The sequence below is a fragment of the Polypterus senegalus genome, chromosome 1 (assembly GCF_016835505.1).
Source record: "Polypterus senegalus isolate Bchr_013 chromosome 1, ASM1683550v1, whole genome shotgun sequence".
Taxonomy (NCBI): domain Eukaryota; kingdom Metazoa; phylum Chordata; class Cladistia; order Polypteriformes; family Polypteridae; genus Polypterus; species Polypterus senegalus.
The window spans coordinates 121,081,988-121,104,415 of record NC_053154.1 but is presented as its reverse complement, the minus strand read 5'-3'; the positions used below and the strand labels follow the sequence as shown (position 1 = coordinate 121,104,415).

General features: G+C 38.9%; 1 protein-coding gene across 1 annotated transcript in view; it reads left to right on the top strand.

The window, feature by feature from the left end:
• LOC120531492 (WD repeat-containing protein 49-like) overlaps window positions 1-22,428 on the top strand; it is a 73,044-nt gene that overhangs the window by 9,827 nt on the left and 40,789 nt on the right. The window contains exons 3-8 of the mRNA XM_039756949.1: window positions 736-1,176; window positions 4,100-4,276; window positions 6,538-6,709; window positions 14,025-14,192; window positions 14,855-15,003; window positions 22,112-22,345. Coding sequence (XP_039612883.1) covers window positions 736-1,176; window positions 4,100-4,276; window positions 6,538-6,709; window positions 14,025-14,192; window positions 14,855-15,003; window positions 22,112-22,345 — 1,341 coding nt within the window. The remainder of the gene's footprint in view (window positions 1-735; window positions 1,177-4,099; window positions 4,277-6,537; window positions 6,710-14,024; window positions 14,193-14,854; window positions 15,004-22,111; window positions 22,346-22,428) is intronic.

Here is a 22,428-nt window from a genome sequence, read left to right as displayed (position 1 = left end):
GTCCACACATGCGCAAATCCCATTCCGCAGTGTCTCCTCTAGTTTGACTCCTGTATCCTCACATATTGGATACTTTATAAAAAGAAAAACATTTGTTATTACCAATGATATTGCCTGTGTTGCACCTCAGACATAATTAGCAAAGTTCACTTGATTTATGGCTTCACTGTAACTCTTAACAAAGTTTCCACTGATACATCCACTTCATTTTTATTGCATGTTGAATTCAGTTTTTAAATAATACGCATTCTTCCTCCACAATTCTACTTTTGCAGCTGAAATGCTCATAAAATCTTAACAACCTAATGTGTTAGGTTTTTTGAATGTCTGCATTACACGTCCAATTTTTTTTTAAATGATGACTCCTGTCTTTTGCCACAAATCTCATGTATCCTCTTTAACCATCCTCCTTTATACTCAGATTTGACATTATTTCATTATTGGTCATCAAGAAGCAGATCTCTAAAGAGCAATGCAACAGGTTCAGTATGTTAGATAATATATCTACCCTGAAAGTCATACGTTGAAATTTGCTTATTTCCTACAGTAAAAATATAAACAGCTTGTAATAGGACTGAATTTTGAACTGCCCAATAATTTCTGAGAAAATTGTGTCAACACTAACTTTACAGCAGACATTGCAAGCAGTGTGATAACTTTAAAGGTAGCTAAGATGTGTTTGGAGAGGGTTACTTAAGCTTAATTAAAACCAAAAGTATTCATGCTTTCTTGCAGGCTCCAGATCTAAGTGAACCTGTCTCCTTGACCAGGGAAGAGTTCATTGACAGAATATCTTCAGTGGTTGGATGGGGCACAAAGAAAGAGTATGGAGAGCTTTTTGACAGAATAGATGTTACTCGTGATGGATCCATTGACTGGGAAAAGGTGACTTCTTTCCTGTTGCTGGAGCTTAATGAAAAAGATGAACGAACCAAGTCCACAATTGTCCCACAGTGGAAGGATATTGTTTTCCTACCACTGCTGCACAAAGAAGCCATCCACAAAATGGTGTACCTCAAAACGTCCAGCAGATACCTGAGCGTCAGTAAAGATGGGCTGTTAGGAGTATGGGGTGACAGTTTGGAATTGCATCAGAGCATTCGAATTGCTACAGACTCCGTCAGACCCAAAGATCTATGGGTGACAAGTTTAGCATCAATGCCCAATGTGAACAAGGTATTGTATTCTTGTATTTAATACTGTGTGTGAATGTGACAGCCATATCAGGAGTTTCCTTAAGGTATTTTCAAGATTTTGTCATTATAGACTACATTTGCATGCAGCACTGAAACAAAAATGAGGCTCCAGAAAACATTTGTATAGAGGGCTAAAGCTGGAAAATGTATTATGGGATATGAAAACAGCCTGAAAGCTTCAAAGAATAAGTCAATGACAATGTGCCAATACTTTCTATTCTGTTGTTAATAATTAGTTCAACTGATGAATTTTCAACAGTTAGCTTTTCCTCTCTTTATGTTATAATGACATACTGTGTTCAGACTTGTCTGTTAGGATGTTACTGATTATTTCCTTATTACAAAGGAACCTTAGACAGTTATGTTCACAGTTTTTTTTTTAACTGAGTTGAGGTGACAAGCTGGTTGGTCAGCAAGAATAAGCCCCAAGTAAGACTCTCTGCATGGGTTCTGCCATTGCATGACATGTTCTGTCTGCATATATTTGGTACACCACACGTTCCCATCCACATTATTCTGTTTATTTGGACCCCTCAAAGTTGTCATTAGCAATGATGAAGTAAACCCTTGTCGTACAGGCTTTGAAGATATATGAAGTATGACTTTGGGGTAGGTGTGTGATCAAGAAGGCAGATATGCTACAAAAGAGCTCTGTATATTTATTACAAATCTGTAAGCACCATGTAGAGTATTGTGGGTACATTTTGACTTATCCTTGTATAAACCTGAAATGCCTCCATGTTTTTGCATACTCAATATTATGTAATGTATATCAGGATGAGGTGAATAACTAAAACCTTAAAACAGACTGGTAACAACAATGTCATATAGAAATGTACAATTGGTCTACACAGTGGCATAATATGTAATTCTGCCACCTCAGTGCATGTAGATCACTACTAAATATCAAGCTAAAATGCCTTTGTGTAGAGTTTGCATGATCTCTCTGTATTCATGTGGACTTGCTTGCACATGCATTTAGGTTTATTGGCAAGCAGATGTTAGTGTTTTTTAATTTAGTTTGGGTTAGTGCTGAGTAAGGCCAATTACTGTTTAGGGTTTAAACCAGGGGTGTACAAAGTCATTCTTGGAGGGCCGCATTGGCTGGGGGTTTTGTTCCAACCCAATTGCTTATTAAGAAGCACTTATTTGCTCAAGTAACACTTCTGCTTCATTTTCGTTGTCTCTCTTTTTAAGATTTTGAACCCTTATTTCTTATTTTAGTCTTAAACAGCAGTATTCTCATTTTTCAATAGCTCCTTATTAGCAATAAGATGCAAATGACAAAAGAAACCAGCAGTTCTCTGTTTAGCTTGTTTCCATTTACACTTGTGTGGATTTATTGTGCACTGTTTGGTTTAATTAAACACTTGGAAGGAAAGTGAAGAGAAAAAAGTGAAGGACTGAGATTTACTCATCCATTTTAGCCTTCAAATTTGGATGATATTCTTACAAAGGAAAATGACTTGACATAACAGAGTTAAAGCCATGAAATTAAATTATTGGCATCAATTTGTTTTCTAATTAAGCAATTGGGTTAGAACAAAAACCTGCAACCATTGCGGCCCTCCAGGAATGACTTTACCCACCCCTGGTTTAAACTATCACAAACTTTATATATAGTACCTTTCATTATGAGCACCACCCCAAAATAGTTAACTGTGCTATTGTATACTCTCATTTATTTTCCGATAAGAATGATAATACGAGGGGTACCCAAAAATAACCATAATTAAAAAAAAATAATTTTAATAATTTTTACCTATTGAAACTTTAGTCTCCTTCAAAGTACTCTCAATGTGAATGAATGCACTTGTTCCAACGGTTTTCCCACTGGCGGACACATTTTTGGAATCGCAGAAGAGGAATGTTGTCCAATGCTTGCGGCTATTTTTCTTTGACTTCCTCCACAGTACAAAAACACTTTGTTTTTTAGTTCTTTTTTCATATGCGGGAACAAGAAAAAATCACACAGAGAAAGATTAGTTGAGTAGGGAAGGTGACAAGAACTCCAAGACACACAAGTTAATTCAGAAATCTCCTCAATAGTCCAAATACGATTTTCGTAAATTGCATTGCAAACCTTTTTCCAAGATTTTCGTCATTCCTAATTGTGGAAGGTCAGCCAGATCTTGATTGGTCTCCAAGTGACATTTCCCCTCGTTTGAAATGCGAAAACTACTCATAGACCTGTGTTTTACTTAAAGCTTCCTCTTTAAAAGCAGTTTCAATTATCACTACAGTTTCAGCAGCTGTTTTCCCTAAGAGAAAACAAAATTTAACACAGACTAGCTGTTCTTTATGATCACCCATCACAAAAATTGCAGATCACGTTTAATAAGTACCAAGGAAAACCCGACACGGAATGTTGTGCGAACAATACAGAGCAACAGCACTTGGCATACTGCCACAGAATACTGTTAAGTATGCTAATCCTAGCAGCGAAATTCACAACTAAGTCTATATCTGTGTATAAGTTACAGATTCTGGTTATTTTTGGGTATCTCCTCCCCCTTGTACATAATGATTTGTCATGTAGGGTTCTGTGGTGACCCTGTTTTCCCCTTTATACTCTTTATTGTGTAGATCTTAATAAAATGTTTTAAATCCCATACACTTACCACTCTGTGATCAGTTACTTTAGCAGTTTTTCTCCGCTTACCTTCTACATCTGTAACCTCAGGCAATTAGACAGAGTAATGAAACAGGCAGGACATAAGTTACATGTTCAAAAATGTATTATTGATAATATGCCAAAAAATAATATGGAACCAGAGTGCAGTGTGAAATGTGACAGAGATGGGTGGTATTATGGCACATTAAAACAAACAAGTCTGATATTGCAGTATGTTACTTTTGCAGTCATGCATTGCTGTGTAACTGTGTACTCTTCTGATCTACAGATTGCAGTTGCCTTCACCAGCAAAGAGATCTGCTTCTATGACCTCCTGTCAAAACAAGAGTTCTCCTGCCAATATAAATTGCAAGACCTGGAAAATACACCACTGAGCATGGATTACTGGTACAATCCGAGTGATTTGAACAAAGCCGTGCTCAGCTTTGGAGACACTGGTGGACAGGTTATTTTAAATGTTTCATTCGTTTTTATTTACCAGTTATGACAGACATATATATATTCATCCTCTGATGCTACATTTATTTCAGTGATTATAATCCTAGAAAGAAAAAACATTTTCAAGAGTCTCCCGGGTAGTAGAATGGGTTGTTTTACTTACTACAATGTGTGCCAGTGAAGGCTTCATGAAATTTTACAACTGTTTACAACTGCTTTAAATAGCCCTAAAGGAACACACTTCGGGTACAAAGATTTCCTCCCTCACTACCAAGACATGTATGTTAGGTGAATTAGTGACATTAAATTGCCCTTATGGGAGTGTAAATGTCTGTTGCCCATTCCTAACAATTTTGTAGACGAAATCCCCTTAAGAAAATGAAATGCATTATGACAGGACCTCAGCTCCAGTCCAACACTAATGTAATAGAACAGGACCCCTTTGCAAACATGGATATAGCATTTATAATATATTCTTAAACCTTAGGTAACATTTGTCTTAAACAAATGCTACATTTCTTCTAATTAGTTTTCCTGATGACAAAAAGTTGACTTTGCCACAAGTGGCCATAAAACATTTCCTTTTCCCGAAATTTAAGAAGTGTCATGCTGAAAAGTCTACAGTAAATTCTGAAAAGAGCACACATTTCAGGATAAAATTCTACAATTGTTACAGGCTGTGGAATAGATTCCATTGGTTATTGCAGCCGTGGAATGAATGTCATTGGTTGTTGCAGTCATGGAAAGGATTCCATTAGTTGTTGCAGCTGTGGAATGAATTCCATCGGTTGTTGCGGCTGTGAAATGAATTCCATTGGTTGTTGCCTAATCTCACTTGTTAACTGGAAATAAAAGTAGTGAAGCTGTAGTCTGTAGAGAAGTGAATCTGTAATAAATTATGGGCTTGTTGCTTTTATTTTATTCATCTTGTCATTCAACTTTTGTCATTGCTTTTAAAGTAATTCTGCAAGTTATTTAGAGTAAAGCATACAGACCATGAACAAATAAATATTACACTTTAGTCAAGGCCCAGTTACAACATTGTGCATAACTTCAGAGGCTGCACAATAAAAGCACTTCCTGGATTTTATTTTTGTGACAATGAACTCTGCTTTCCGCTTTGTGATTTAACAACTTGGTTTCACAGAAACACTTAAACTGATTCACCTCACATACAGTATCATGCATATATTATTAGTGATGAATCAGTATTAAAATTTTGACTTGAATACCAGCTTTAGGATCTCAGTATCAAAGCGATTTTTGGTACAGTTTCCAAAACAAATAATGGATGCACTCCAAAACCCCAGTGTCTGACTCCAGCCTCCCTGGTGTGTCACGAAACTGAGCCACATTATGAACCACTTCCTTCTTGACAGCATAAAGTACGCAAAACTATGATGGGGGTTCCCCCCATAAAGTCTCCGTTGAGCTATAAGGGGTCTTGTGAAGTCTTGATTGTGTTGTAGCTAATAAGCGGGAGAGGTTTCATGAAGTTTATGGAACAAACAGTTTCCCAGTGTACTCTACCGAGTTTTGTAAGGAGTGGAAAGCTGATATTTACATTGGTACCAAAAATCCTGAAATGGTCATACGATACTTTTTTAAATTTGTATTTTTAAATACCTCACCAGTATACCACGCAACCCTATATGCTATTGAACCTACAATATGTAGATGACTGTACTATTTTTGCCTAATCTGTGGAAGAACTCTGACAATTCATGTTACTGTGGACTGCAAGAACCTGGGACTGTTTATCAGCATCGGGATATCTAAGTTAATGTATCAACATGTTCCTCTCCAGGATACTAAACCTTTTGGCATTCACCACCTCTGAAAATATCTTCTGGACTTGATACTGCATCAAAATGCCTAACTTCATTCTCCCCTTCACTAGGGTCTCAGCTGAGCTGAGGTCATAGTATCTGGGGTGGTTAGAAGAAGCTGTTTAAAGGAATCACCATACAAATGTCTGGAAAACGCACCCTAACCACTACATATTCCACATAGCACCAGATGATTCATTAAGCAGCAATTCAGTTTAAGACCTTAATCTTGAGGAATGGATTTCTCAATGGATTTCTATAAGAGCTGAAATCAGGGTGTATGGATGTAATGACATCATAAATTAATACAAAATGATCACATAAAATTAAAACACATATGATATGTATGGCTTTGGTGTCAATACAAGGGGAAAACCAAAACTTGTTCATTGAAAAATTCCATTTACATGCACTGATATAACATCTTCTTCTTTTAAAGGTCAATGGTATTTGTTTCACTACTGCAATGATTACACTTTTTGAGAGAACCTCCTCCTCACCCGACCAGGATTCAGTGACCATCATTAAATGGAAAGAACTTATCAGCAGCAGTCACAAGTGTTGCTATGTCTTCAGATTCATGGCTCATAGCAGAAGCTGGGTGAGACAAGGTATGATCCAAGTTATTAGAAGCTTCTTGTGAAGGAAATTGAGATGAAAGAGAGGAAAAATATGTAGATCTAAGAGGACATGGTGCTCAGGCACTTTGTGTTTATTGTGCACTTTCATTTGCATGTTTTCACACTGAGGATGTTCTTTGAAAGTTAAAAGCCAGGGTGATTTGTTTCTGTTGGGACATGCCAGGAATGCATTTCCTTTCTTTCTTTTTTTTTTTTAATATGTGGTCAGCTGCAGTAGTCACATGGTTTATACATTCTTGTTTTTTATACAGCCTCCACATAAATTCTGTTCATGTTTATGAATACATTTCTCATTTTGGGAATGTGGAGACATTGGTCATGCAGCAATTAGCTTGATCCAGGTTCAGTTCCCAATTAGTCCTGTGTCCTCTGTTTGTGTATTTTTCATAACCTAAATATAATTTAGCTATGTTAATTGAACAGATTAATAGTAATTTGCTTAGCTTGTTATTCAAGTAACTGTGTAGGATAACTGCTTTACTTACAGAATTTATTTACTTTCATGCTCAGTAACAACAATAATAATCTGAACAGAATTAAATTGCCTTCCATTCACTAACTGCTTTTCTCCTTCTTCTTGAGCACTTCATTTTTTCCCTCTTTTCAGTTTATTTTTTTCATGGCTATGTATGTTTCGCTTCACAGCGTATTCAAAGTTAATGCACCTCAGTTGCTTCAGTAAGATTCTACTGATAGTCTGAATTATTGACTATTTAAATATATGTGACACTGTACTAGTGGGATAATTTAGTGTCAGTTTTCTATGACCAGTGAAAGTGTCTTTTGGGTTGCATCCCTCACCAATATGTTAACATATTAATTAGTTTCAATTCACTTTAACAATTTCACTTAAGAAAATCATGTTCTTTCTTGCTGCAGTGGGCCTTCTGGATGCAACTTTCTTATGAGGAAGAAACAATAACATATGAGAAAATTGGTGTATATGTTAGCGGCAATGTTTGAAAAGCAGATATTGTATAAAATGCTTAGGAAGTTGATAGAATGTGTGATGTTTTTAGGTAAAGCATAAAATGTCTGTTTTACTTTAATATGCTATATACTTTCCATAGGCATTGTATATAATACCTAGGCATTAAACAGAATGACAAATACTGTCCTGCGGTGGGCTGGCACCCTGCCCGGGGTTTGTTTCCTGCCTTGTGCCCTGTGTTGGCTGGGATTGGCTCCAGCAGATCCCTGTGACCCTGTAGTTAGGATATAGCAGGTTAAATAATGGATAGATGGATGGATGGACAAATACTACCTCTCTATTATAAAATAAAATCTTGAGATGAGACTTTATCCAAGAGATTTTTTTCAAGTCCCGTGAGACAAGACTTGCCAAGAGATTTTGTCAAGTCCTGCCCTCCTCTCAACCATTTACGACCACACCCATGCTCCCAATAAAAGAAGTCTTATTATGTCGAAATCCATTCATCCATCCATATTCCAACCCGCTGAATCCTAACACAGGGTCACGGGGGTCTGCTGGAGCCAATCCCAGACAACAACAGGGCACAAGGCAGAAACAACACAAACACACCCACACAGCAAGCACACACTTTAGAATCGCCAATCCACCTAACCTGCATGTCTTTGGACTGTGGGAGGAAACCGGAGCGCCCGGGGGAAACCCATGCAGACACGGGGAGAACATGCAAACTCCACGCAGGGCGGACCCGGGAAGCGAACCTGGGTCTCCTAATTGCAAGGCAGCAGCACTTCCACTGCACCACCATGCCGCTATGTCGAAAGCTTAATGATAAATTTCATCCTGAAGGGTTATCAACCAAAGAAATGAGTTCACAGGCAATCCTAGCAACGAGAAACAATGAAGTCAAATGAATTGATGTGAAAATTGTCGATCGGCTGCACAGCAATGTCATGTAAAATTTTAACAGGCGACAAGAATGGTAATACAGTAATCCCTTGCTATATCGCGCTTCGACTTTCGCAGCTTCACACTATCGCGGATTTTAAATCTAAGCATATCTAAATATATATCACAGATTTTTCGATGGTTCGCGGATTTCTGCGAACAATGGTCTTTTAATTTATGGTACATGCTTCCTCAGTTTGTTTGCCCAGTTGATTTCATACAAGGGATGCTATTGGCGGATGGCTTAGAAGCCACCCAATCAGAGCATGTATTACATATTAACTAAAACTCCTCAATGATATAAGATATGCTTCCCGCGCGGTGCTTCATTGTTTGCTTTTCTCGGTCTCTCTCCCTCTCTGACATTCTCTGCGCCTGACGGCTGAGGTTGGACACTAAGGCTGATGAATGAAGAACGAGCGAGAGAAGAGGTTAGATGATGTGAAGATAGTGAATCAGGAAGTGCAACGGATTACAAGGAGGAAGTAAGGACAGCTTTGAAGAGGATGAAAAATGGAAAGGCCGTTGGTCCAGATGACATACCTATGGAAGCATGGAGGTGTCTAGGAGCAATGGCAGTGGAGTTTTTAACCAGATTGTTTAATGGAATCTTGGAAAGTGAGGGGATGCCTGAGGAGTGGAAAAGAAGTGTACCGGTGCCGATATTTAAGAATAAGGGGGATGTGCAGGACTGCAGTAACTACAGGGGAATAAAATTGATGAGCCACAGCATGAAGTTATGGGAAAGAGTAGTGGAAGCTACGTTAAGAAGTGAGAGGATGGTTAGTGAGCAGCAGTATGGTTTCATGCCAAGAAAGAGCACCACAGATGCAATGTTTGCTCAGAGGATATTGATGGAGAAGTTTAGAGAAAGCCAGAAGGAGTTTCATTGCGTCTTTGTGGACCTGGATAAAGCATATGACAGGGTGCCTCGAGAGGAGCTGTGGTATTTTATGAGGAAGTCGGGAGTGGCAGAGAAGTACGCAAGAGTTGTACAGGATATGTACGAGGGAAGTGTGACAGTAGTGAGGTCTGTATTAGGAGTGACGGATGCATTCAAGTTGGAGGTGGGGTTACATCAGGGATCGGCACTGAGGCCTTTCTTATTTGCAGTGGTAATGGATGAGACAGATGAGATTAGACAGGTGTCCCCGTGGACTATGAGGTTTGCTGATGACATTGTTATCTGTAGCGATTGTAGGGAGCAGGTTGAGGAGACCCTGGAGAGGTGGAGGTATGCTCTAGAGAGGAGAGGAATGAAGGTCAGTAGGAACAAGACAGAATACATGTGTGTAAATGAGAGGGAGGTCAGTGGAATGGAGAGGATGCAGGGAGTAGAGTTGGCGAAGGTGGATGAGTGACTTGGGATCAACAGTACAGAGTAATGGGGATTGTGAAAGAGAGGTGAAAAGGAGAGTGTAGGCAGGATGGAATGGTTGGAGAAGAGTGTCAGGAGTAATTTGTGACAGACTAGTATCAGCAAGAGTGAAAGGGAAGGTCTACAGGATGGTAGTGAGACCAGCTATGTTATATGGGTTGGAGACGCTGGCACTGACCAGAAAGCAGGAGACAGAGTTGGAGATGGCAGAGTTAAAGATGCTAAGATTTGCACTGGGTGTGACGAGGATGGGCTTAGAAATGAGTACATTAGAAGTTCAGCTCAAGTTGGACAGTTGGGAGACAAAGTCAGAGAGGCGAGATTGCGTTGGCTTGGTCATGTGCAGAGGAGAGATGCTGGGTATATTGGGAAAAGGATGCTAAGGATAGAGCTGCCAGGGAAGAGGAAAATAGGAAGGCCTAAGTGAAGGTTTGTGGATGTGAGAGAGGACATGCAGGTGATGGGTGTAACAGAACAAGATGCAGAGGACAGAAAGATATGGAAGATGATCCACTGTGGCAACCCCTAACAGGAGCAGCTGAAAGATGAAGAAGATATTTTGACACCTCATTTTCGGCATTCTATAAATTTCCTAACCATTGTGCACAATGCCTAACCTCACACATTGACAGTGAAATATATATTATTTATCTTGATTTTCTGAAGGCTTTTGATAAGGTATCATGTAAAAATAGTGATCAAACTAACAGAAGTAAGAGTTCTTGGCACAGTCTATAGATGGGTACAAAATTTGCTCAAGCACAGGAAGCAAAGTCTTATAGTGAGGGGATCTTTTTCATAATGAGGTAGTGTTAAGTGGTATGCTTCAGGGGTCGGTGCTGGGGCTGCTGCTGTTTTTAATATATATAAAACAGATCTAAGCAAGAATATAAACAATAAGCTGGTTAAATTTGCAGATGATACCAAACTAGGTGGAAAAGGAGATCATTTATATTCAGCTAAATTGTTACAGAAGGACTGCGCAGCATACAGGCTGGGGCAGATTTGTGGCAGGTGAAACTTAATGTAAGTAAATGTAAACTATTACATGTTGTAAATAAAGCACAAGAACACATCAAAGGTTTAGGGATCCACCCCCGTATACTGTTGAAAAGTGGTTGAGGTCTTTACAGACTTGAGTCCAAAACAGAACTGAAAAACAACAAAATGGTGGTCATATACTGTATATTTTAGGTGGAAAGGAAATGAACTCATGGGAAGTGGTATTCTGTATCAGATGTGACATCAGAGGCTCGAAACTGGAAGTGATGCTGTGGGTGTTTTCTGAAGGCCGAAAGTGACCTTTATTTTGAAGTGTCATCTGTTGCTCTGCTGGAAGAGAGGAGAAAGAGTTAGAAGGCAATGCCAAACCCTGACCTGGCGGGAGTGTACACTTTCTTGAGCCTGTAAACTGTTTCCAAATCACACGTCTATGACAACATAGGAAATACAAATCTTAAATCTGAATACACAATGGGAAGTGTGAATCTTGAAAGTACAACTTATGAGAAGGATATAGGGGTCATAGTGGAATCATTGAAATCTACTTTCAGACAGAGGACAGAAGCAATCAAGAAAGGTCATAGTATGTTAGGTTATATATTGTAGTGTGTGGAATACAAGTCAAGAGAGGTTATGCTTAAGTTATAAAATGCACTAGTGATGCCTCACCTGGAGTATAGTGCTAGTGTTGATCTTCATGTTGCAAAAAAGACATAGCCGCACTTGAGAAGGTCTAGAAGAGAGAAACCGAAATGATTCTGCAACTAGGAGGTATGAGCTATGAGGAGAGACTGAAAAACATGGAACCTTTTCTATTTAAGCAAGTAAGGATAATAGGGACTTGATTGAAGTTTTTAAAATTATGCACTGTAGATTGCAGTTGTCACTTTAAAATAAACTCTACAATTAGAACACGGGGACATTTTAGAAAACTTGTTAAGGGCAAATTTCACCCAAATGTTAGAAAGTTTTGTTTCATACAAAGAACCTTAAACACATGGAATAAATTATCATATAGTGTTGTGAAGAGTAGTACTTTAAAGGAACTTCCAATCTCAACTTGATGTTATTTTGGACAATCTGGCTGTATAAAATGGATGAACTTGTTAAGGCACAATGGCCTGTTCTCATTGCAGTTTTTCTAATGATATAATGTTCCAGAAAGGTATCTGAATCCACTTACTTGTTTATTGGAATGGCGAAGGAGAACCTTCCAGAAGGACAACCATCTCTGAAGCAATCCACCAATCAGGCCTGTATGGTAGAGTGGCCAGACGGAAGCCACTCCTTAGTAAAAGGCACATGGCAGCCCGCCTGGAGTTTGCCAAAAGGCACCTGAAGGACTCTCAGACCATGAGAAACAAAATTCTCTGGTCTGATGAGACAAAGATTGAACTCTTTGGTGTGAATGCCAGGCGTCACGTTTGGAGGAAACCAGGCACTGCTCATCACCAGGCCAATACAATCCCTACAGTGAAGCATGGTGGTGGCAACATTATGCTGTTGGGATGTTTTTCATTGGCAGGAACTGGGAGACTAGTCAGGATAAAGGAAAAAAGATGACTGCAGCAATGTACAGAGACATCCTGGATGAAAACCTGCTCCAGAGTGCTGTTGACCTCAGACTGGGGCGACGGTTCATCTTTCAGCGGGACAACGACCCTAAGCACACAGCCACATTTTGGAATAAGGCTGTAACATAACAAAATGTGGAAAAAATAATGCGCTGTGAATACTTTCCGGATGCACTGTATCTACAGTACAAGTAATATACCACCAACTATTACCATTTTCAGGGAGTTACAACAGAAGTGAGATTATAGGTATTAAGTGCCCAAATGAGATTCTTTTTTTACTGTTTTTAAACAAGTATTGTCACATATGTGTGCTTGGGAGACAACTCCAGGGCTTGTCTAATGGTAATTCCACCACGGGTCGAGGGTTGGCAGTGTCTGTTGATGCTTCTTCTCTCATATCTTCTGTAGATTCTGCCTCATCAGCCTTTTAATTGCTCCACCACCATCTTTCATCAATCCTATTTAAGACTCGTGTCTGAAAAGATGTTATCGTGTTTTTGGCTTGTTAAACAGCCTTTATTATTTTTCATCAATTTTACAGGGATCATCAACTGGTGGGCCTACTCTTTATGGTCTTTCTGTTTGTTTATTACAGTATCTATAGCACACATATCCATTATTTAAGACCCATTGCCGATGTATTATTTTAAAGGGCAGATCTTGCTCTGCCAGAACGTAAATATAGTTGATAAAGAAATTATACTGCATTTCCAAATTGCAACACCAATAGTTGCAAGATTCTTTACAAAATAAATAAATAAATAAAACTCTGAAATGTAGAAAGTAAAAAACATAGATTGTGATTTGTGGTGTTTTTTCGAAAGTTGAAACATACATCTTATTTCGTAGATAACAGTCTGTCCATCACATTGTACACAATTGAATCAGGACATTCAGGAAAACTATGGTGGTGTCCGGTGGCAGGGGTTACCATGATACAACAGTTTGGCCATCTTTGTATTAAGAAAGAAAAACATTGCAATATAGTATTGGGGAATGCAATACAGAATTTTAATAGCAAAACACTGTACCTTAAGTATAGTAAATAGAAAATGAATGATTTAATACAGTTTTTAAAACATTATTGTTCAGTCCTGCTTGTGAGTATTGGGGCTGAGTTTAAAGGGTTAACCTGTCTTGGAAAACTAAGGCCAAATGTACAACCACAATTGTAATTTTCTATAAAATATTGACATTATACAAGTAACAGCACAAGTATCTATCTTTTATCTATCTATCCATTCATCCATCCATTTTCTAACCCGCTGAATCCGAATAGGGTCACGGGGGTCCGCTGGAGCCAATCCCAGCCAACACAGGGCACAAGGCAGGAGCCAATCCTGGGCAGGGTGCCAACCTATCTATCTATCTACTGTATTATTGTTTTTCCTTTCTGAATTATCATTTTTGACCTTGCATGATAATTGTTTAATATCTGATTTTAAACAGTGAAGTACATTGGCAACTTGGAAGCCTTTCTTTCATGTTCAACATGCAGCACGAACAGTATGGTACTGGGCTGGAAGGAGAGAGACAAGGCAGCTCCCCGAACCACGACAATCAGTACAATTAAGGGAATTAATGCCTTTGACTACCATGTGGGGCTGAACTTAATAGGTAATTAATTATGTTTCAGAAGGTGTTAAGAAAGGCCAGGCCACAGAGAAGGGTCCATGGTATTTAGCAGCCTTTGTAGACATTGTATGAAGAGAGCAAGTACTCAGGTTTTATTGTGCATGTGATAGAGATTTCAAGAACTGTGGAGATTGAGAGAATCTGTCAGGCAGACTGTATCTTAATCTTTTACAAATTAATTTTGCATGAGAACTAACAAGACAACATTATAATATAGAGTGATGTCAATGAAGCTGTATATAGGCTAACAGAGTATGCATCTTACAGTAAAAGAAAATATCACCAGTGATCCTGGAGGCACTGAAAGCAGTAATACCTATTTGAAAGGATGTAGCCTATAGTAAAGAAACAGTTTGCAATACTGAGAACAATAGTAAGGCTAGCAAACTGCTACAGACAAAGTATATTCACACTTAGGGTGAGCAGTGCAGATGCTATATGGGAATTTTTTCTGACAAAGATTATTAATTAGAACCAGAAGTGCTGTGTTTGTTTAAACACTAAAAATAATTATTAGCCCATGAAGAACATATTGCTACTTCTAGTACTACTACTACTACTAATAATAATAATTCAATTAATTACCTTCTTAGCATCTATATAATTTGCATAACAGTGTTTTTCTCTTTTATTCTAAACTCTAGCCACGGCTGGTGTCAATAATAAGGTGTGCCTTTGGAATCCCTATGTGATTTCCAAACCAGCTGGCATTCTGCAAGGCCACTTGGCAAATGTAATTGCTGTTCAGTTTATTGTCGGTAAAAAGCAGCTGCTGAGCTTTTCAAAAGATAAGGTGAGTTTTTTTTTTTAGCTGTATATAAATCAAAGACTGTAAAACTGATCACTGTTTTATTATACAGTTATGAAATGTACTGAGTCTCAAGCCATATACTTTATTGTCCAGATAATGCATTTTCCTTTTCATTGTTTAAAAAGGACAAGAAAGGACATTCAAAGCTTGGCATAGTTAGCCTGTATTGGCGGCCACTTAGAAGAATGAATGTCTATTGTTCTCTGTTTTTAATCTTATGTAAATCCATGATTTTAGTCGTGTACCTGCTCTTTTACAAGTTCTCATCTCCATTGTGATGCTGAGTAATTTCAGTTGAATGACATTTTTATTTCAGTTTTGGAAAAGTGCTTTTCACTAACATATTTTATATACATAAATGTCATGTGGTTTTCCATTTTCTGTTCCTGGAGAAAGCAGTAGTCAAACAAGACCTACCTAAACCTAGACAGACCATTGCAGCCGGCTGCTCTCGATCCAGAGGACCAACAGCTCTACTCTGAGGTCCTTGCAGATTTTTAAGCTCTCCTCCCTGCCATTGAGAATGAGGTTAGCTGCCCTAAAAGGAATCTCATTCGGGCACTTAATACTGATAATCTCACTTCTGTTGCAACTCCCTGAAAATTGTAATAGTGAGGTTGAATTTGGGACACTGGCATCATCACATCTAACTGGAAAATGGGACTTGTCATTCCTATCTGGAAAGGGAAGGATGATTGCCAGATTTGTGGCAACTACAGGGGGATACTGCTCTCAGTGCTGGGTAAGGTCCTTGCAAGGGTTATCCTCAATAGGATCTGTGATCACTTACTCACCTTCCAATGACAGAAGCATCTGGTTTTACACCTAAGAAGTCTACCATCGACCACATCCTGCCACTAAGGGTTCTCTTGTAGCGCAAATGCGAATATTGGCAGAGTTTCTTTGCAGACTTTGTCGATTTTCATTTCAGTTGATCAAGCTGTCCTTTGGGACATCCAGAGACTTCGCAGGATCCCCTCAAGATTGCTGGATATCACGGCTGGTCTGTACACTGATACAGTGAGCGCTGTGCAGAGTAGAGGCAGAACCTCTGCGTTTTTCCCCAGTTAATTCTGGGGTTTGTCAGGGGTGTGTTCTTGCACCTATTCTGTTCAATGCTTGCATGGACTGGATGTTGGGCAAGGTCATGGGGTCCAGTGACTGTGGGGCATCTGTTGGTGAAAAAAGATTCACTGATCTTGACTTTCCCGACAATGCCATGATGCTCTCCGAGTCAATGGAGGCTCTGATCGGGGCTCTCGAGAGACTGAGCGAGGAGTCTGAGTGTCTGGGTATGTGAGTGTCCTGGATAAAAACAAAGATCCAGGCCTTTAATGACCTCTTAAGCACAGCCATCGGCAGTGTGTCTGTCTGTGGAGAGAATGTCGAACTTGTTGAGAGGTTTATTTACTTTGGCAACAACATTTATATCTCTGGTGACTCTTCCTATGAAGTCAGTAGATGGACTGAGCATGGGGTGTCATGAGGTTGATGGAAAAGGGTGTGTAGTGCTCCTGATATCTTTGCGAAAGAGTCCTGGTGCTTCCCATTTTGCTATATGGTTGATACACATGGATGCTGAGACAAAGACTGGACTCCTTTGGTACTTTGTCTGTTCGGAGAATCCTTGGGTACCATTGGTTTGACTTCCAGTCGAATGAGTGGTTACTCACAGACTCCCAAATGAGGCACATTACCTGCTCTGTGAGGGAGCATCAGCTATGGCACTACAACCATTTGGTGTAATTCCCCTAGGTTGATCCGGCTCACAAGATTCTCATTTTTGTGGACCCGAGCAGCTGGATCAGGCCAAGGGGATGCACACTTAATACCTGGCTGCAGCAGACAGATGGTCATTTCTGGGGGATGAGACTAGACCGAATGTCTGCCAGGGGGGTTGCCAACCAGTATCCTGAGCTGTTTCATTGTGTGTTACTAGTGCATGCTCCCTAACCTGACCTGATCTGTTACAAATGTACATTGCTTAATAGAGTGGCTTTGCCTGAGGACTTATACTACCCCTCCCACCATTGGAAAGAATGCTAGCATTACTGCTGTTATTGTTAAACTGATCCATTAATCAATCTCATGTTTACCTTCTGAACAATACCCTGAGGCACTTTACCTCCCCTATATGAAGCAGCCACTCCCCTATCACCTGCAGAAAGCAAGCTACTCTTCCAAGACTGGACCATATAACCTCAGAATGGCCTGGGGATCTATGTCTGTTGCAAGCAAGAAGAACATCTCATCTACTAATAACAAAACCTCATGTATGCATTCTGAATCTTAGTTGTGCCGTAATATCACCTTCCTGAAAATAAGAAACATTACAAGAGACAATGCATACCTTTGGCAGAGTTTGGCTTAATTTCAAGTAAGCAAACACAACTCTCACTGTAGAAATACAGGGACTGAATGTAATGCAGCAGCATCACTGAAACTCCATGCTATTACATCACATTTCATAAGATACCACAGGATATGCAAATATAAGTCATTCACAGTCCACAAATTATATAAAGATATAACTGACAAAATTCTGAGAGCTAATCTGCTGTTCACAGTGCTACTCCGGGACATGAGTTTCAACTACTGGATGGAGTCTCAACTTCACTAAAGGCTGATGGCCTTCCTAAGGTGGCTGATGGGTGTGAATCCTTGTTAAATGAAACATTATTAAACTTGGCTCAGAGCTTGCAGATCTCTAATGAGTATTACCTTTTCTCATGATTTGCATATGTGCCTGTATCTCCTTCTAATTGAGGGAGATATTGAAACTGTTAAATGTTGTTCCACATATTACCCAGTATTCCATTATCCCTAATTTTGTCTTTATACTGACTAGTTGTGGGTGAGTCCAGTTGGTTTTTTGTATAATGTTATTCCCTACCCAACACCATAAATGTATTTTAACGGATTCATGTATTAAAATATTTGTTCATGGCACCGTAGTGGTAGCATGTTGCATGCTCATTGGACATGAATGTAAGAATTTTGATTTATTCTGTACATGCGACAATTCTAGTACTATTAGAAGTACTAGTAAAACTACTACTACAACATCTAGTTTTCCCACTTTTTAAAATGACAACCACCACTCCAGTAAGTTAGTCGTTAATTATTATGTATGCCTACTACACAGTACAGAAGAAGTGTGTTAAACAAAACAGCACCACGAGACATAGTGTTAATATTTCCAGCCAAATTCCCGCCACTCCTAAGATCTTGTTATTTATGAACTTTTTAAAATACACTTGGTTTTGAAGATGGTGCTGAGATATGCATTTAGATGTTGATCAATGTGCTTATTCCTCTTCTTGGCAAATTTCTCACTGAGACAGAGCCTTATCTTGACACTCCACAAAGCCTTTCTTGGTTATAGATTTTTTTTGTAGACTAGCTGCCCAAAAGTCCTAATCAAACTGTAGACTTTGCAAGGAATTTCTTTAATATTACAGTTTTATCCATTGTTGGTGTCCACCAAGGAATGCTAGGGTTGCCACCAGGGCAATCATGAACCAGCTTTTTGCTATTCTTCTTTCAGCTGCCTACACTATTGAAGATTTGAACAAGTTCTATTTTCCACTGGCACTTTCCCAGGGCACCCAAAGCCTCTGTGATCATCCCAGCACCTGCTCAGGGTTTCTGAGCCAGCTCCCTTCCAAGTACAAATTAGTTGACAAATCAACACTTCCTTTGCCTGAATGTCCAGAACAATAAGCCCAAGTTTAGAGGACATGATGACGAAGTCAGGCTTTCACTCAGGCTCAAGGATTAACTGAATTACATGATTTTGAAAGAATCTGCATGTATGTAATTGTTTTTGTTTTGTCATATGTTTATGTTACAAAAATATGGTTTATAAGTGAAAGCATTGCAATTATTTATACACACCTAAATTGCAGTCACTACATGCTAGTCATTTTAGTGTTGGGTAAAGTAGAATGAGAGGAAGATTCAGCACATGACATGCAATGGTACAATATTCATTTTAAAATGTTCCTGAAAAATGCTTCAAATAATAATAATAAGAAATGCAAATTTTTGTCATAGGTGGTTTAAGTATAAAATGTAATACCTGTGCAGTGCTACTGCTCCATTACAATAATGTTTTGTCAAATATGGTAATGTGTATGCAGAAGCCTTCAATCGAACATTCTAAGTGTTACGTTATGTTTAACAAATGAGAAGCTCTCCTATATAGTGCATAGTATCATGGATATTAACAATAGAATTACCAAAGCCTACGAAAACACTCATAAATCAGGCCCACTTTAAATCCCTTCGCACCTCTCCGTCAGCATCTTTTGTCTTGTAAATGTGACGATCAAGACAAGCAGCAAGCAGCCTGTTATACCATCCCCCCACTGCCGCAGAAAGGGCAAGAAGTTCTTCCAGTTCCAGCCTTGATTATCTTGGAGTAAAGTGCTGGAGTTTTAGAGAGGAAATAATAGATCATTGTTTGGAACACATGCATTTCATGTGTGTTGCGTGTCTACAACAATCTACAATATGTAAATACATCGTTAAAGCAGAAATGTTTCATGTTTTAGTAATAAATAACAAATGTGTGAAGGCTGATGTCCAAATATCAAATCAACACTTTCACAAAAGGTGCAAGTGCAATACGACAGCTTCCATGGTACAGCAGTAAAAACTGTTCAAAGGTCCCGAGTTTGAAACCAGCTCCTCTGAAAATTTACCGTTTTGAGTAGTGAGCTGGGGCCTCATGCATAACGCCATGCGTAGAATTCGCACTATAACATGATGTAAGCACAAAAGCCAAAATGTGCTTACGCACAGAAAAATCTAGATGCAGAAATCTGTGCGTACTCCAACTTCCATGTTCTTCTGCTACATAAATCCTCGTCAGCGTGAAAAGTAACGCTCGTGCACGTGCCTTCTGTCCCGCCCCAACTCCTCCCAGAATTACGCCTCTATGAATATGCAAATCAATATAAATAGCCCTTAAGCTCAGCCTTCTGTGAAAAGACAATGGGAAAAGCACGGGGGATAATATAAGAATTTCAGCGAATAACAAGTGGAGGTAAGGAAAAACTTACTATTTGTTGGTTTAAACAGTGGTATAATCAACAAAAGAAAGTTGATCGAGTGACGGAGTGTCGGAGAAACTCGAAAGCTCAAGTCCACAAAGTACTCGAAATAAAAAAGAGGTTGTCACATATCCAAGTCGCTGTAAAAAGGCGAGTCGTAGCCCAATGTCTGAGTGTCGTATGAAAGCTTATTAGGGTACAGAGAAAAAAAAATAGGCACACAGTAGGAAAAAAGCAGGAAATGTCAACTTTAATCTCAAAATTTCCACTTTAATCATGTAGTTTATTTTGTCATTAAAGTAGAACATCATAAACTTCATCTTAAAATCGATTAATTTACTAGTTTCTCAAATCCCATGGTAACTAAAGTAACATGTTAAATGCTTTGTTTTGTATTTGCTCTGTGTGTGAATCACTACGTGGTTCTTAAACCAGCTTTTTGTTCCTCTGACAGGACACAGAATCCATTACATTCATGATATTACAGCTGTCTGAATAATTAAAATACTGAGATGTATACGTGATACCTTTTTCATGATAATAGGAATGAAAGCATGTTATTAAACATGGGAACACAGTGGCAGTACTCTCTCTTTCAAACATACTAACCCCCAATTCCTGTCCTTACTTTTCTTTCTCCAAATACCCAATCGCCACACAATCAGCTCTGTAACAGACGTTAAGCCATCTGTAAGCTTACAATGATGATTCTTCAAAACTTTTAAGGAACATTGAAATATCTTCGTAGTACGTGTTTAATTATTCTATCCATCTATCCTTCCAGCATTCAGCAATCGATCAGGACCAATCTGTGAACTAGCTAGCGCTGTGGCACCATGTCCTCACATGTTTAGTTATTAACAATACAGATTATTTAAATGAATTTAGTTTTATCTGTATAATATAATAAACATATTTTGCTGCATTTCATCTTAAAAATGATATTGTCATCATATGTAAATACGCGCTTTATAAAGTGGCGCAGGTTGTGCAATATTATAACTGAAGCGCAAGTTTACAGTGAGGTAATTGTACTTATAAGTACAAACAGTTCTATAAGGAGCACTTGATGGACTGATTGACTGTGTTTAAAGTTCTTGGGATGAAACTGTTTCTGAACCACGAGGTCCGTAAAGGAAAGACTCTGAAGCGTTTTGCCGTGGCTGAGGCAGCATGTGCTTGATGCTGTATCCCAATAATTCTCTTTCCGATCAGCTGCTGCTGTGATTCACCACACAGACGCAGTAATATAAATACTCAGAGTTGTGCAGTGAGAGTAATATGGAAAAAGATGATCCGCTGTGGCAACCCCTAGCGGGAGCAGCTGAGAGAAGAAAAAGAAGGTGCTGTGAGAGTAACAACGCTAAAGCAGTTATGGTATTTAGAATACTATGGCTATTCCTTGGATCATTATACAGTATTGTTACAGGTTAATTACAACCAGATTCATTACACTAATAAACAATATGCAGTTAGTTTCAGTGTTTTTATAAAGCCACGTCAGGAATGTGTATCTAAGAAAGAAAGGGTAACCACACAGGAACAGTAGCACTGCTTTGACGCTGGGTGCCGCCAGTCTGCAAAACTGAGCGGAGAACTTGCATACGACAGGGTATGAGGTACCGTGGAAATGTGCGTGGCTTTACGCCAAGTTTAGGTTTTATACATTGCGATTTGAACGTGGAAACGTTCTTACGCAACATTTCTGTGCGTACACACCGTTTATACATGAGGCCCCTGCTCACTAAAACAAACAACGCTGATGGAGAGGTGCGAAGGGATTTAAGGTGGGCCTGATTTACGAGTTTTTTCGTAGGCTTTGGTAATTCTAGTGTTTAAAGGTGAAATGGGGCAGCTGCTTAGATCTGTAGTTCACATTTCGATTTTTTGTGGCTCGTAAAAGGTCCATTAAGCAAATGTGATAAGAAAAGAAAACACTTTTATGTACCGAGCCACAAAGAGAAAAACTAATGTATAGTTTATGCTTATTCTCTAGTAAAAAGTAAAATTTTGGCTTTTATTTTTTGGCACAGGTTCTCAGAGTATGGGATGTGCTTTCTCAGCTATGCATCTATCGTATCTCTAGCATATTCCCAAAATGCACTGGCTTTCATACGTTGCTCTTCTTTGAAGAAGATCATGGTAGACTTTTTCTGACCTTTAATGGACAGATTTCCTTACTTGAATTAAAGCAGGAGACAGGGAAGAGAATAACCAGCCATGAGAAGAGTGTTACTTGCGTGCTTTACAATAGTGTGTTTAAACAGGTAAACTGCTTTTTAATATTGATCTATTAAAACAATCTTTTATAGTATTATTTTTTGGTCCACGTTGTAAAATCTGTAGATGT